General features: G+C 44.4%; 1 protein-coding gene across 1 annotated transcript in view; it reads left to right on the forward strand.

The window, feature by feature from the left end:
* The first annotated feature begins 305 nt into the window (after nucleotides 1-305).
* Nucleotides 306-17,443, forward strand: part of LOC126237509 (uncharacterized) — a 69,572-nt gene continuing 52,434 nt past the window's right edge. Inside the window, exons 1-2 of the mRNA XM_049947670.1 lie at nucleotides 306-343; nucleotides 8,309-8,885. Coding sequence (XP_049803627.1) covers nucleotides 8,320-8,885 — 566 coding nt within the window. The 5' untranslated portion in view covers nucleotides 306-343; nucleotides 8,309-8,319. The remainder of the gene's footprint in view (nucleotides 344-8,308; nucleotides 8,886-17,443) is intronic.

The following is a 17,443-nucleotide window of genomic DNA, read 5'->3' on the forward strand; positions in this document are numbered from 1 at the left end:
ACCGACAATCATTTGTGATACAACCACGACCATTCTACTGTTTGATGTCGTCCAAAGTGAAATCGCGACAAAATTTTCAATCACGGAGTGTCGTGTTTAAATCAGTTACTGAGTGCATTGCGACATTTCACATTCGGGGGGAATAAGATGTCGGTCTGGCCATCGACGGGCGGATTACGCAAGCGTGCTCACGCGGCACGGCACACGCGTGAAATGCGAAGGATAAGCTGATAAGTGCAAGGTGAGGTCAGCAGGTGTATAAGAGCGGCGGCGAGCGAGGCTGCCGGCAGTTGCGCTGCCGACGACGGACTGTCGTGTGACGTCACTCTGCTGCGCCTACAGGGTGAGTAGCGGAGCTGCTTCTGTCTGCTCCCTCAGTGGCTACGCTCGGTGTGCAGGCCTGTCTGCCCCGCCAGTTGGTAATGCGTCTCCCAGCTTCACACTCACGGGGGTAGCCCCGCCTGCTCGTCAACACCGACTCGCTCCACATTTACGGTCTATGCAGGACTCGACCAGAAATGAAAGTGACGTAATTGGGGGCTCCAGATGGTCAAGCATTTAGCAAACATTAGGTTTTTTTGGCGCGGATCGGATGTGGAATCAGTCATTTGTGTCAGCAAAGCTCCCAGCCTGCTGTTGGAGCACCAGAAAGAGTTCAGAGCGGTAATCCGAAGGTCGTGGGGTCGAGTCTTTATTTCTTTTTTCATTTTCATTTTGTACTTCACTTACACTAACATAAGGAAATAATAAACACTCGTGACATAATATTTATTAATTTGTTAATAAAAGGCATGAAAACGAATGGGAAAGTTAAATTTGGGATTGCAAAAGTGAGGTCAGGCCGAATTACGCTCCGAATTATTTCTCTGAAAACTGTTAAAGCGCTTTAAATAAAGCTAACTTCATTAACATTCAGCGTTTTTATTCTTCATGTCTGCTTTTCTATTAATCATCATAGCTACCCTTGCGACAAACACATTTCTCCCAACAGGACACCAGTTTCTTTATGCTGTCACTTAAGAATGTTTGACTTTGTTGACTAACCCACAACCTCACCTCTTCTCTCACCACTTCACCACCATAGGAGTGAAGACCACGAATGCGTTTCTTTAAGCTTTGGGAAGAGATGAAAATCGGATTGGGCCGAGTCGGGACTGTATGGAGGATGACAGGGGAACCCGAGGCGTCGTGTGAGGTCCGGTCCGGCATTGTCACGCCGGATGAGAGGGTGCTTCACACGTGGACGAACTCTTCTTTCAATTACAGCTCAGTGCTTATAACGAGCTAACGTATTTACGTTGCCCAGCGCCATGTTACACGCTCCAAATCAGACCCTTCTACCGGTAGAGGGTCAGCGGTAGAAGGTCAGCGGAGCGGGAAAGTCGACCAGATGTCATATGTTGAGAACAGATTGAAAAATTCGGAGGAGATGCTTTTAGGCACGCCCTTGTAAATTTTCTCTAAGGTACTGTAAAGACGTGCACGAGAAATTTTTATGTATAACTAGATACTTTCAACATTTTATAGTTGATGATTTACACGTGCTGGGACGATATTCATTAAAAAAAACAAAGAAAGCAGCAGTGTTCTCGGCGTCTTACACATGCTACAGACGCTGTATTTTTACAATCACGTGGTTGTTTTAAAAAATGGTTCAAATGCCTCTGAGCACTATGGGACTTAACTGCTGAGGTCATCAGTCCCCTAGTCCCCTAGTCCCAAGAACTGCAGGAGCGTCTATAGAAAGGTCCCAGAACTGCTCTCGTTAATAAACGGCCACAATGCCCACATAGTACTAGGGACAGAAAGTTGGCTGAAACCAGATGTAGCCGTCCTTAGTGGCCGTGCGGTTCTAGGCGCAGCAGTCTGGAACCGAGCGACCGCTACGATCGCTGTTTCGAATCCTGCCTCGGGCATGGATGTGTGTGATGTCCTTAGGTTAGTTAGGTTTAATTAGTTCTAAGTTCTAGGCGACTTATGACCTCGGAAGTTAAGTCGAATAGTGCTCAGGGCCATTTGACCCATTTTGAAAAACCAGATGTAGACTGTAATGAAATTCTAAACTCAGATTGGAATGTATACCGCAGACACAGGCTGGACAGTGAAGGGGGAAGCGTGTTTATAGCGATAAGAAGTGCAATAGTGTCGAAGGAAATTGACGGAGATCCGAAATGTGAAATAATTTGGGTGAAGGTCACGGTTAAAGCAGGCTCAGACATGGTAACTGGATGTCTCTATAGGCCCCCTGGCTCAGCAGCTGTTGTGGCTGAGCACCTGAAGGATAATTTGGAAAATATTTCGAGTAGATTTCCCCACCATGTTATAGTTGTGGGTGGAGATTTTAATTTGCCAGATATAGACTGGGAGACTCAAACGTTCATAACGGGTGGCAGGGACAAAGAATCCAGTGAAATTTTTTTAAGTGCTTTATCTGAAAACAACCTTGAGCAGTTAAACAGAGAGCCGACTCGTGGCGATAACATATTAGACCTTCTGGTGACACACAGACCCGAACTATTTGAAACAGTTAACGCAGAACAGGGAATCAGCGATCATAAAGCGGTTACTGCATCGATGATTTCGGCCGTAAATAGAAATATTAAAAATAGGTAGGAAGATTTTTCTGTTTAGCAAAAGTGACAAAAAGCAGATTTCAGAGTACCTGACGGCTCAACAAAAAAGTTTTGTCTCAAGTACAGATAGTGTTGAGGATCAGTGGACAACGTTCAGAACCATCGAACAATATGCGTTTGATGAGTATGTGCCAAACAAGATCGTAAGAGATGGAAAAGCAAAGGGAACTTCACAGCAAACATAAACATAGCTAAAGCCTTGCAGACAAACAAAAATTACGCGAAGCGAAATGTAGTATGAGGAGGGCTATGCGATAGTCGCTCTATGTACTGACTTGGCAGAAAATCCTAAGAAATTTTGGTCTTATGTCAAAGCGGTAGGTGGATCAAAACAAAATGTCCAGACACTCTGTGACCAAAATGGTACTGAAACAGAGGATGACAGACTAAAAGTCGAAAAACGAAATGTCTTTTTCCAAAGCTATTTCACAGAGGAAGACTCGACTGTCGTTCCTTCTCTAGATTGTCGCACAGATGACAAAATGGTAGATATCAAAATAGACGAGAGAGGGATAGAGAAACAATTAAAATCGCTCAAAAGAGGAAAGGCCGCTGGACCTGATGGGATACCAGTTCGATTTTACACAGAGTACGCGAAAGAACGTGCCCCCCTTCTTGCAGCGGTATACCGTAGGTCTCTAGAAGAGCGTAGCGTTCCAAAGGATTGGAAAAGGGCACAGGTCATTCCTGTTTTCAAGAAGGGCCGTCGAAAAAATGTGCAGAACAATAGACCTATATCTCCAACGTCGAACACGTAGTATGTTCGTGTATAATGACTTTTCTGGAGACTAGAAATCTACACTGTAGGAATCAGCATGGGTTTCGAAAAAGACGATCGTGTGAATCCCAGCTCGCGCTATTCGTCCACGAGACTCAGAGGCCCATAGACACGGGTTTTCTGGTAGATGCCGTGTTTCTTGACTTTCGCAAGGCGTTCGATACAGTTCCGCACAGTCGTTTAATGAACCAAGTAAGAGCATATTGACTATCAGACCAATTGCGTGATTGGATTGAAGAGTTCCTAGGTAACAGAAGGCAGCATGTCATTCTCAATGGAGAGAAGTCTTCCGAAGTAAGAGTGATTTCAGGTGTGCCGCAGGGGAGTGTCGTAGGACCGTTGCTATTCACAATATACATAAATGACCTTTTGGATAACATCGGAAGTTCACTGAGTGATTTAAAATGGAATGATCATTTAAAGTTGATCGTCGGTAAAGGAGATGCCAGACTGAGATTCATTGGAAGCATCCTATGGAAATGCAATCCGAAAACAAAGGAAGTAGGTTACAGTACGCTTGTTCGCCCACTGCTTGAATACTGCTCAGCAGTGTGGGATCCATACCAGATAGGGTTGATAGAAGAGATAGAGAAGATCCAACGGAGAGCAGTGCGCTTCGTTACAGGACCATTTAGTAATCGCGAAAGCGTTACGGAGATGATAGATAAACTCCAGTGGAAGACTCTGCAGGAGAGTCGCTCAGTAGCTCGGTACGGGCATTTGTTGAAGTTTCGAGAACATACCTTCACCGAGGAGTCAAGCAGTATATTGCTCCCTCCTATGTTTATCTCGCAAAGAGATCATGAGGATAAAATCAGAGAGATTAGAGCCCACACAGAGGCATATCGACAATCCTTCTTTCCACGAACAATACGAGACTGGAATAGAAGGGAGAACCGATAGAGGTACTCAAGGTACCATCCGCCACACACCGTTAGGTGGCTTGCGGAGTATGGATGTAGATGTAGATGTAGATGCCTGCTAGAGTGGAAGCTGTCATCAAGGCTAAAGGTGGGCCAACGCCGTACTGAATTCCAGCATTACCGATGGAGGACGCCACGAACTTGTAAGTCATTTACAGCCAGGTGTCCTGATACTTTCGACCACATATTGTAAGAGTGTAAAGCCAGCCTTTCACTTTCATTGCTCCCACACCGAGAAGATCAGCAGAAACATTTTCGATACCTGGGCCATGTTAATTTTCTACTTCTACAGAACTATTTCGAAACCCTGTTTTAAAATAGATTCTTCAGCGACTGTTACTAGTGAAACAAAGTAAATCCAATACACAAATAGTGATCACCCGTCTTATTTAATGGATCTGTCTGGATATCTAATGCACACAGTCTAGCATTTGTAGACTTAGAGAAAGCTTTTGACAATGTTGACTGGAATACTCTCTTTCAAATTCTAAAGGTGGCAGGGGTAAAATACAGGGAGCGAAAGGCTATTTACAATTTGTACAGAAACCAGATGGCGGTTATAAGAGTCGAGGGGCATGAAAGGGAAGCAGTGGTTGGGAAGGGAGTAAGACAGGGTTGTAGCCTCTCCCCGATGTTATTCAATCTGTATATTGAGCAAGCAGTAAAGGAAACAAAAGAAAAATTCGGAGTAGGTATTAAAATCCATGGAGAAGAAATAAAAACTTTGAGGTTCGCCGATGACATTGTAATTCTGTCAGAGACAGCAAAGGACTTGGAAGAGTAGTTGAACGGAATGGACAGTGTCTTGAAAGGAGGGTATAAGACGAACATCAACAAAAGCAAAACGAGGATAATGGAATGTAGTCGAATTAAGTCGGGTGATGTTGAAGGTATTAGATTAGGAAATGAGACACTTAAAGTAGTAAAGGAGTTTTGCTATTTGGGGAGCAAAATAACTGATGATGGTCGAAGTAGAGAGGATATAAAATGTAGACTGGCAATGGCAAGGAAAGCGTTTCTGAAGAAGAGAAATTTGTTAACATCGAGTATAGATTTCAATGTCAGGAAGTCTTTTCTGAAAGTATTTGTATGGAGTGTAGCCATGTATGGAAGTGAAACATGGACGATAAACAGTTTGGACAAGAAGAGAATAGAAGCTTTCGAAATGTGGTGCTACAGAAGAATGCTGAAGATTAGATGGGTAGATCACATAACTAATGAGGAGGTACTGAATAGGATTGGGGAGAAGAGGAGTTTGTGGCACAACTTGACGAGAAGAAGGGATCGGTTGGTAGGACATGTTCTGAGGCATCAAGGGATCACCAATTTAGTATTGGAGGGCAGCGTGGAGGGTAAAAATCGTAGGGGGAGACCAAGAGATGCATACACTAAGCAGATTCAGAAGGATGTAGGTTGCAGTAGGTACTGGGAGATGAAGAAGCTTGCACAGGATAGAGTAGCATGGAGAGCTGCATCAAACCAGTCTCAGGACTGAAGACCACAACAACAACAACAGTCTAAACAGTCAGTACAAGCAGGAACTGAGAACTTCTTCTGCGAAAATTAGACATTGTAGTTGAGAAACTGTATCATCGAACGTTATCTGCAGTTATCAATACTATCTGCAGTGCCGTGGTACTATTACTGCAGCTACAAAAGGATATTACGCCGGCCGGAGTGCACGAGCGGTTGTAGGCTCTACATTCTGGAACCGCGCGATCGCTACGGTTGCAGGTTCGAATCCTGCATCGGGCATGGATGTGTGTGATGTCCTTAGGTTAGTTAGGTTTAAGTAGTTTTAAGTTGTAGAGGACTGATGACCTCAGAAGTTAAGTCCCATAGTGCTCAGAGCCATTTGAACCATTTCAACCAAAATTATAGTACACATGTTGGTTGAAGGGAAAGGGTATTCTCTATGGCTGCCTCTGGCATATCGTTCTGTGCATGGTTGATCAATGATGTGCTGGTGGACTGTTTGAGAAGTGTTGAGAATGAGATGCAGGCCGAGTAGGCCTGCTTCCCGTAGGCAATGTTTCCCAGAAACACGCTCCAGATTTTAGTAGATGGTTGATCCCCTGTGTGAAATAACTGCTGCAAGCCTAAATGCACGAATGTTGGTTAAATTACGAATAATACAGATTCCAGTCACAAAAAAGGTCGTTTTCTTGAAAGACAGCAGAAGTAAAGAGAAAAATCTCGTTGAATAAAGTGATAATATAGTTCCTTACGACCTTTTCCGTATTTTGTTAACGTTGACTTTGAACGAATTCCAGATCAAGTAACATCGCGGTGCAGAAATAAATTATTGAAATGAGGTCCCCGCCGCTTCTGGAGCTTGTTGTGAAAATAAAATGTACTGAAAAAATAGTTAACTCTTTAAAATGGTACACTACTGGCCTTTAAAATAGCTACACCAAGAAGAAATACAGATGATAAACTGATATTCATTGGACAAATATTTTATAATGGAACTGACCTGTGATTACATTTTCACGCAATTTGGGTGCATAGACCCCGAGAAATCAGTAACCAGAACAAACTCTGGCTATAATAACGGCCTTGATACGCCTCGGCATTGAGTCAAACGGAGCTTGGATGGCGTGTACAGGTACAGCTGCCCATGCAGGTTCAACACGATACCACAGTTCACCAAGAGTAGTGACTAGCGTATTATAACGAGCCAGTTGCTCGGCCACCATTGACTAAACGATTTCAATAGGTGAGAGATCTGGATAATGTGCTGGCCAGGGCAGCAGACGAACATTTTCTGTATCCAGAAAGGCCCGCACAGGACCTGCAACATGCGGTCGTGCATTACCCTGCTGAAATATAGAGTTTCACAGGGATCGAATGAAGGGTAGAGCCACGGGTCATAACACATCTGAAATGTAACGTCCACTGTTCAAAGTGCCGTCAATGCGAACAAGAGGTGACCGAGACGTGTAACCAATGGCACCCCATACCATCACGCCGGATGATACGCCAGTATGGCGATGACGAATACACGCTTCCAATGTGCGTTCACCGCGATGTCGCCAAACACGGATGCGACCATCATGATGCTGTAAACTGAACCTGGATTCATCCGAAAAAATGACGTTTTGCCTTTCGTGCGCCCAGGTTCGTTGTTGAGTACACCATCGCAGGCCCTCCTGTCTGTGATGCAGCGTCAAGGGTAACCGCAGCCATGGTCTCCGAGCTGATAGTCCATGCTGCTGCAAACGTCGTCGAACTGTTCGTGCAGATTGTTGTTGTCTAGCAAACGTCCCCATCTGTTGACTCAGGGATCGAGACGTGGCTGCACGATCCGTTACAGCCATGCGGATAAGATGCCTGTCATCTCGACTGCTAGTGATACGAGGCCATTGGGATCCAGCACGGCGTTCCATATTGCCTTCCTGAACCCACCGATTCCATATTCTGCTAACAGTCATTCGATCTCGACCAACGCGAGCAACAATGTTGCGATACGATAAACCGCAATCGCGATAGGCTTGAATCCGGCCTTTATCAAAGTCGGAAACGTGATGGTACGCATTTCTCCACCTTACACGAGACATCACAACAACGTTTCACCAGGCTACGCTGGTCAACTGCCGTTTGAGAAATCGGTTGGAAACTTTCCTCATGTCAGCATGTTGTAGGTGTCGACACCGGCTCCAACCTTGTGGAATGCTGTGAAAAGCTAATCATTTGCATATCACCGCATCTTCATCCTGTCAGTTAAGTTTCGCATCTGTAGCACGTCATCTTCGTGGTGTAGCCATTTTAATGGCCAGTAGTGTATTATTATAGATTTGAAGGTATTCACCAATGACATCAGTCTGACACGGCAAGAATATGACATTGCTTGAACTGACTGATGATGGACCACATTTATCAACTGTTGCTCGAGACTGGTCTGCCTGTCGCTTGCAGAAATATCAGAAGTCATCTATAAGCTGAAAGGACTGCTCAGTGACGCCGTGTTTCAGAATTGTCCACAATGGAAGCGGTTAACGACATCAACGAGACACCGGCCGTGGCCCTGGGCGCCCTTCTGGACGCGGGGGTCGGCGCCATGGTGACGCTGGTGGCGGGCGACACACGGCTGGCGGCGCACAGGGCCGTCCTGGCGGACAGGAGCCCCGTGTTCGCCGCCATGTTGTCCCACGACACCCTCGAGGCGAGCAGCGGTGCAGTGAGCATCCCAGACGTGGGGGGCCCAGTGCTGAGGGAGCTGATTGCCTACCTGTACACCCTGCGGGCCCCCCAGCTGCCCGGCATGGCCCCCCAGCTGCTGGCCGCAGCGGTCAAGTACGGCGTGTCGGGGCTGAAGGCGGAGTGCGAGCGGCAGGTGGCTGCCCAGCTGACTGTGGAGAATGCGGCGGCCGCGGCCGCCCTCTCCGTGCACTATTCCTGCAGTGACCTCAGGCAGGCTGCGCTGGCGTTCATTAGGACCTGTCCGTTGGAGGTGATAGCCACTCAAGGGTGGGCAGACACCATGCGAAAACAGCAGGAAGACTTGATTAAAGTCAGTCAGCTGCTGTACGATCCACCACCACAAACCAGGTAAGAGTGCGACAATGGACTCATTCGTCTCTCTCAGCTTTGCATGTGTGTATTTCCAAACCTACATTTTTTGCCACTCAATTTACTGAAATGTGTCTCTGCTGTAAAACACCTCATCATAGACAGTCATTACCTGATGGCTCACGATGCTGTCTTTCCTCTCTTGCAGCAGGTTCATTAACTCTCTAAACTGAACCCACTTCGTTACCAGATGTTCTCGCTGTCAAATATCATCAAAGAGTTGTGTTAACCTACATGTGTACAAAAAGTGGTCTTTTAGGTTTTTGCATCAAGTGCCAGGACAAAGGCTACGTTCGCTGTGTGAATACTACATGAGCCATCCTTCCATGGACCCCAAGTTGTATTGTCCAGCCCAGCCTCAGATACAGTGATCAGTGTTGTTTGCAGCAGGCAGCCTGTACATATTCCTGTAAACCATATCACATAAAGTAGCGTTTAAAGTTGTTTAGTGCCTCTGTGGGTGATGACAATGAGATACCTTTGAATAGTGTCACGCTGCATGAAGACGAGGAGCATATATGTCACTTACAACCGACACTTGGAACAAGATAGTGTACTGGAGAAAGTTTCAATGAGGGCAGCAACATGTTTACAATTTTCGATTGCTGATACTGGCCTGTGGAATTTTCTTCGTGTCGTAAAGCAGACTGCCAGAGTAATTGCTATTCACACCTCAGTACTACAGCTTCGTTTGTTGCATAGTTGTCTGTCACTTTACTTCTATGTGCAAGCCATACATCAGTGATTTTCCCAACATATTTCTTTGTTCTCACCAAATCTAAACAGCTCACAGAAGATTTTCAATTACTGTAAAGGCACTTATAACGAAGGAATAATGATTCGCTGTCAGGGTCTGTATGGAAGAGGTTAAAAAAACCAGGAGAAGAAAAGCACCAATGCACCAGTGTTCGGGTGAACACGCGTCATACAGTTTGAGACCACCTCACGGGACCACAAACCAGTCCTCACAGCAGCTCCCATAAAATTGAGTTCCAAGAACTCTTGAAGGCAGACATTGACTGTGGATATTGTATTGGAGACACAGTCCCTCTCACTGTTAAGAGATGTCACTAAACCTGCCCAAAGATGTAAACAACCATGCATGAGCAGCGCCTATTAGATGGAGGGGGTCTGACAGATAATCAGTTCCAATCGTTCCACCAGGAAGGAGGTACACGGTTCGTGTTGACTGTAGTTCAACCATGCCTAGATGGTCAATACCGTGGTTCGATCATGTCTGCATTGTTACTTTGTGCCAGGAAGGGCTCTCAAAAAGGGAAATGTCCAGGTGTCTTGGAGTGAACCAAAGAGATGATTTTCGGACATTGACGAGATACAGAGAGACAGGAACTGTCGATGACATGCCTCACTCAGGCCACCCTAGGGCTACCACTGCAGTGGATGACCGCTATCTACGGATTATTGCTCGGAGGAACTCTGACAGCAACGCCATCATGTTGAATAGTGCTTTTCATGCAGACACAGGACGTTGTGTTACGACTCAAACTGTGCGCAATAGGCTGCATGATACGAAACGTCACTCCCAACGTCCATAGCAAGGTCCATCTTTGCAACCACGGCACCATGCAACGTGGTATGGTTGGGCCCATAAACATGCCCAATGGACCGCTCAGGTTTGGCATCACGTTCTCTTCACCAATAAGTGTCGCATATGCCTTCAAGCAGAAAATCGCCGGACACGTGTTTGGAGGCAACCTGATCAGGCTGAACGCCTTAGACACACCGCGCAGTGAGTGCAGCAAGGAGGAAGTTCCCTGCTGTTTTGGCGTGGCACAATCTGGAGCCGATGTACGCCACTGGTGGTCATGGGAGGCGCTGTAACAGCTGTACGGTACGTGAATGCCATCCTCTGACAGACAGTGCCACCATATTGTTGTTGTGGTCTTCAGTCCAGAGACAGGTTTGATGCAGCTTTCCATGATACTCTATCCTGTGCAAGCTTCTTCATCTCCCAGTACCTACTGCAACCTACCATATCAGCAGCATATTGGCGAGGCATTCGTCTTCATGGACGACAATTCGCGCCCCCATCGTGCACAGCTTGTGAGAGACTTCCTTCAGGATATCGACGTCTCTCGAATAGAGTGGCCAGCATGTTCTCCAGACATGAACCCTATCGAATATGCCTGGGATAAATTGAAAAGGGTTGTTTATGGATGACGTGACCCACCAATCACTCTGAATCCCATCCTCAGCAGCATATTGGCGAGGCATTCGTCTTCATGGACGACAATTCGCGCCCCCATCGTGCACAGCTTGTGAGAGACTTCCTTCAGGATATCGACGTCTCTCGAATAGAGTGGCCAGCATGTTCTCCAGACATGAACCCTATCGAATATGCCTGGGATAAATTGAAAAGGGTTGTTTATGGATGACGTGACCCACCAATCACTCTGAATCCCATCCTCAGCAGCATATTGGCGAGGCATTCGTCTTCATGGACGACAATTCGCGCCCCCATCGTGCACAGCTTGTGAGAGACTTCCTTCAGGATATCGACGTCTCTCGAATAGAGTGGCCAGCATGTTCTCCAGACATGAACCCTATCGAATATGCCTGGGATAAATTGAAAAGGGTTGTTTATGGATGACGTGACCCACCAATCACTCTGAATCCCATCCTCAGCAGCATATTGGCGAGGCATTCGTCTTCATGGACGACAATTCGCGCCCCCATCGTGCACAGCTTGTGAGAGACTTCCTTCAGGATATCGACGTCTCTCGAATAGAGTGGCCAGCATGTTCTCCAGACATGAACCCTATCGAATATGCCTGGGATAAATTGAAAAGGGTTGTTTATGGATGACGTGACCCACCAATCACTCTGAATCCCATCCTCAGCAGCATATTGGCGAGGCATTCGTCTTCATGGACGACAATTCGCGCCCCCATCGTGCACAGCTTGTGAGAGACTTCCTTCAGGATATCGACGTCTCTCGAATAGAGTGGCCAGCATGTTCTCCAGACATGAACCCTATCGAATATGCCTGGGATAAATTGAAAAGGGTTGTTTATGGATGACGTGACCCACCGATCACTCTGAGGCATCTACGCCGAATCGCCGTTAAGTGGGACAATCTGGACCAACAATGCCTTGATGAACTTGTTTCTCCCCTCGTACCCTTACCAGACCTTTGATATATGGAAATTACCATTCATGTCTCTTGCAGATGGAGGACAAATTTCATTTTGTTCCAGTAGTAAGTTCATAGCACAACTTACAGACCGTAATATTATCAATCACAAACATTCCTCCCCACTCCCACTTCCTCCACACACACACACACACACACACACACACACACACACACACACACATACAGAGAGATTAGTCTTTCCATGACTGGGAAGTAACACAGCTTACTTTACGCACTTCATGGTTTAATGTGTTCTTACAAAGTGAGAACGTTCGTTTAAAAATACTTAAATTGCTGTAAACTGTATTTATTGAGTGAAATTTAGATCTGTATGGTAATACTGTTATGACAAGTAAAGTTCGCATTGCCACAGCATCTTTCTGTCGTTAAATCACGATTTTGACCTTGCTGCACTGCCCACTGTACTAAATTCCGCCTCCAACTCAGTTCGAAACACTCTGTCAACCTTTTTACTATCTGTACCTCCAAATCCCAGTCTTTAATAATGTTTTGAACACTGTCTTATGATCGAAGTATCAAGTTAATTACATTTAATATTTTTTCATAACCAGATAAGTACCTGTCCAATTTGTCAATCCTGTTAAGTACTGTCATGCTCAGTAGTAGCCAGACGACCTGAACTGCGTCCCACATGGTCTGTATGCAACCACATAACGAAACTCTCTTACAGATCATCTGTTCTCTTTCTGGTACAGTCATTTCACTTTACAGAATTATTGTTGGAAGAGACCACAAGAGAAAATTACCCTTTACGGCTATCAGGCTAGATGAAAACTAATACCACGATAACTTAAACACAAGAAAACCCGTTCCTAGATATGGCAGTGCTCAGCACTTGTAAATTCAAATTTATTACAATAAATGACATTCCAAAAAGCAAGATTCAGCTTCAAACAACATACTTTTGTTTTGGACTGGGACTCAGGACTCCAATCCGGCCACTATTGTCTCTGCTAACTAACTACGAGAGATCTTAACTATCATTTCAATCACACATAACCATGTGTGCGCTTGTTCAAACTTGATATGATGTGGTGTAGAGTTTTGTTTTGCGCAGGGATTCGAACCCAGCATCTAACAGCGTTGCTAATGAAGCACAATAAAATGTTATGATGTTATGTATCGAATATTTTCGGCACTAGAGGGATGAAGAAACTGAAATTCGAACCCAGCACATTTATTCATTGTTTTCTACCCGTGTATAGATGTACCATGTCGATTTATTTCACCACTAGTGAGGTATGCTCGTGTCTGAACTAGAAATTACGCGAGGAAAAGTTCTGTGCTGACTGGGCCTCTAATCCTGTACATACTGTCATCACTGACTACACACGAAGAGAGTTGACTGTGAAAGACTTCTTCACTAGTAACTAGGAGTGGAATTTGAAAGCCTGGAATGATGTGATAAAAAGTTCCGTGCCTGACTGAGACTCGAAACCAGCACCAATCGTTATGTTGACAATGCATGCAGAAATGCTATGAATCATAATTGCTTTTCACCTATGATTTAGAGTGCGAATGCTACAACTTGAAATCAACTGATGAAAATTTTTGTACCTGGCCGCCATTTAAATCCACACATGTGTCTTTCATGGAAACCATGAAGAATTTCTAATGTTGGGGAAAGAACAAAACGATGGAACTGTGTAGTCCAAAAAGGATACAAAACAGCGGAAAGGGATATCTGAGACTCTCGCTTCAGCACCAACATTTTCAACATCTCAAGTGCAAATATAGGAAGATACGTGCCCTGTGACTTTACATGACGATTGGTTCAGTTATGAAATAAATTTTCTGGTACAAGAAAGGTTAATGGTGAGCTTCTACTTGCGTGAATTCCGCCTCTGCCATGGCCCAACCTATACCGGCTGTCCTCCAGTGGGTAGTGACAGGACATTGTGTTTATTGTAGATTAGGAAGAAAAGCGCAACCTTATGTTGTTTACCTAAAGTTACCAGAGGTGCAGTGGGTCTGTTCGTACTTCTTCAGTGTTTGCCTGATGGGTTGGTTGGTTGGTTTGTGGAGGTTGAAGGGACCAGACTACGAAGGCCATAGGTCCCAGTGCCTGATGGGTGACTTGAACACAGACCTTAAGTACATGAAGATAGAGTCTTTCCAACAGACCACCTAACTACTCTCAGTGCTGTGTCATTGTTTTGTCGTTAACGAATTATTGTCCTGACTGGATGGGCATTCTGATTACCCAGAGGTTCATTACAGGGTCTTCAGAACATTCTTTTCCTTGTCAATCCATATCAATGTTCGCTACCTGCCCCAGCTACCCAATTTGTACATTCGACTCGATTTCGTAATCGCTTAAATAAAATAACCTACTGGTAAGCTTCTCTACTGGCACATTGGTAGCATGCGAAAATTTCTGCAGGTGTTTCCTGCCACCTGAGCAGCTGCGATTTTGTACAAGTTTATGGTTACAGAAACACTGAATTCTACAAAATAAACTTGGCGACAAGTATCAATCAAATTTCCAGAACTTTCTCCAGATAGTGTTGTCGGATTTATAATTGCAGCAGTGTGTCATTGTGTCAAGAGCAGTTAATTATTTTCTAGTACTTTGTCTTTGTGCTAGAGGCTTATAATTTTACTAAAAGAAGAGACACATTTGGTTTTAAAGACGTAACTCATAGATAGTCACCATTATGTTCTGAGAATGGGTCCATTGTTGTTCTGGAAGTGTCGTTCTCTTATTATAATTTCATAAGGGATTTACTTTTTACCGTGAGGTGGTAATAAGCTACAAAACATCTTTGTTTATCCAATATAACAGTTTTTTGAAGAGGCCATTCATTACTTTTATTTCTTTTGTTACCGTTAACGCCATCGATCTTCTCAAAGTCGGGGCTTGTCTTCAGTAAATGTAACTTACGTAGAACAGATGATCCCTCCGAATAAATTCCGCGTGGAAAAATTTACCAAAGGCTGTAGGCGTGTGGAAGGAGGCCTAAGAATTGTATCATGCTATTGCATAAGAAAGTGCCAAATTTTTTCTCATGTAGCATTCAACATAGATGTATGTAACTTAAAACGGCAAAACTTACTGAAAAAAGTAGATTCATGCATAAGATCGTACAGATTTTGTTTGATGTTTTGTCACAAGGTTGCTGTAACTATACTCGTATTTATCAATCGTCATTGTTTATTTGAGGTTATAAATTGTTCTTGCAGTGACTTACTGAATGTTGTACATTTGAAGGTTATAAGGGATATATTTAAACATTCAAAATCGGTGCACGAAACATTTTGAGCGTGTTTGTAGTAAAAGATTCGAAAAAAACACATCAGAAAATAGTTTCCTCATTTCAAGTAGGGTTGTTTACATGTGACGAAAAAAATGGTTCAAATGGCTCTGAGCACTATGGGACTGAACATCTGAAATCATCAGTCCTGTAGAACTTAGAATTACTTAAACCTAACTAACCTAAGGACACCACACACATCCATGCCCGAGGCAGGATTCGAACCTGCGACCGTAGCGGTCACGCCGTTCCAGACTGAAGCGCCTAGACCCGCTCGACCACACCGGCCAGCTTACATGTGACGGTTTACCAGCATGCTCTAAGGGCAGTTACTGGCAAATCTGATGAAATGCTACCATATAACCTTTGTGAGACACTTGCATTCAGTGGGGAATTTTGAGGAAGAAAGAAAGAAGTAATATAGTGTTAAATGTCCCATCGACTGCAAGACCATTAGAGACAAAGAAGAATCTAGTTCGCAAGTGTGGGGAAGGAAATCAGTTGTGCCCTTTCAAAGGAAAGGTTTCAGCATTTGCGTTAATCGATATAAGGATACACAGAAAACTTAATTAGGATGGTCGGGTGGAGAATTGAACCACTGGGCCTTAACGTCATAAAAAGGGAATGTTTGGCCCTAACAAAAAATATCCAAGCAAACGCCAATGTGAATGCTCGTTATGTAATGTTACGGGTCTAGTGGAACGAAGAAGCTGTATTTTGCTAAGAAATGCATCCAGGAATGTGTCCGCAATAGTTTTAATCTGTTGTAATAGTGGTTGGGAGCAAAGAGTTTCATCGTGTCATTTGAAGTCGTAGTATGTGCTCATCAAACCAAAGGAGAAAAGTAATTATGATATTTATCGTCTCTGCGTGTTTTGTCAACAATGACGGTTGGTGTCAGTTTCGAATCCGTCACACACAAACTTTTCAAGGCATCATTTCAAGATAAAACATGCCACTCCTAGCAATTGCCAAAAAACAATAGGATAATCAACAACTCTTTGTGTGCAATCAGCAACTATGTTATGTGCAGGTCTAAACTCCCATTCTGCACAGATTTTTCGTGATATTATTTTCTGTTTACATATGTGTACATCTCGCTACAGGTGAGCTAAGACGATATTTCGTATGTATTTGTGGCTAGAAAACAATGACAGGTAGCGAGTTCAAATCCCAAATCAATTAGGTGCTAGGTTTAAACCCCCATCCAACACGAAACTTCATGGTACATCATTTAAAGATTTTAGGATTTAAACAAGGGCACAAATGCTTACCTGCGGCTGAAACGATATTTAAGATCTTTCGTATTTAATTAACATAGACAGTAGTTGTTCGATGGGAGTCCTGGATACCAGTCTAGTAAACAAGTTTTCGTCATGTAATTTCTAGTTGAAATTCAGTTTTTTAAATGTCATTTATTGCCATAAACTTAAGTTTACAAGCGCTAAAAAATGTCATCTAACAGTAACAAGTTTCCTGATATATACATGATTGTGACCTTATTTTGACTGTGGACTGACAGTCTTACAGATCAGTTTCCTCAAGTGGTTTCTTGTAGTAACCATATTGTACAGTGAAATTTCCATACTGAAAAGAGAGCAGAGGGACTGCAACATAGTAACATAGTGTGGGCGCATGCAAACAAGGTGGAGAGGAGTTCAAGCCGTTTTGATGATGTTGAGGGTGATAGTACCTGAGCTGACGTGTCCAGTAATCCTGTAATTCAGTTTTGTGCAAGTGTTACGTATTGTATGTACCTTTTGCCCGCGATTGATTTTGAACTACCTGTTGTCTGGTGTTGAGAGCAAGTATTGTGGTGAGCTGAGATGCTGCAACCCAATGCGATTATGTCACTGATATGTCATTTGCATTAACAGGGCCGCTATCCTCATGTTTGGCACGTGTTGTCTGCCTGTTGCTGGGGTTTATCAGTCTCTCAGATATACTGGCTGTAGTGAGACCCCCCCCCCCCACACGTAACCAGCTGACAGTGTGCCGCTCTCTGTATGTGCAGTGCACCATTAGCTACACAGCTGAGGCCTACCACCACCACCACCACCGCCGCCACCACCGCCGCCGCCGCCGCCACCACCACCACCACCACC

The sequence above is a fragment of the Schistocerca nitens genome, chromosome 2 (genome assembly GCF_023898315.1).
Source record: "Schistocerca nitens isolate TAMUIC-IGC-003100 chromosome 2, iqSchNite1.1, whole genome shotgun sequence".
NCBI lineage: Eukaryota > Metazoa > Arthropoda > Insecta > Orthoptera > Acrididae > Schistocerca > Schistocerca nitens.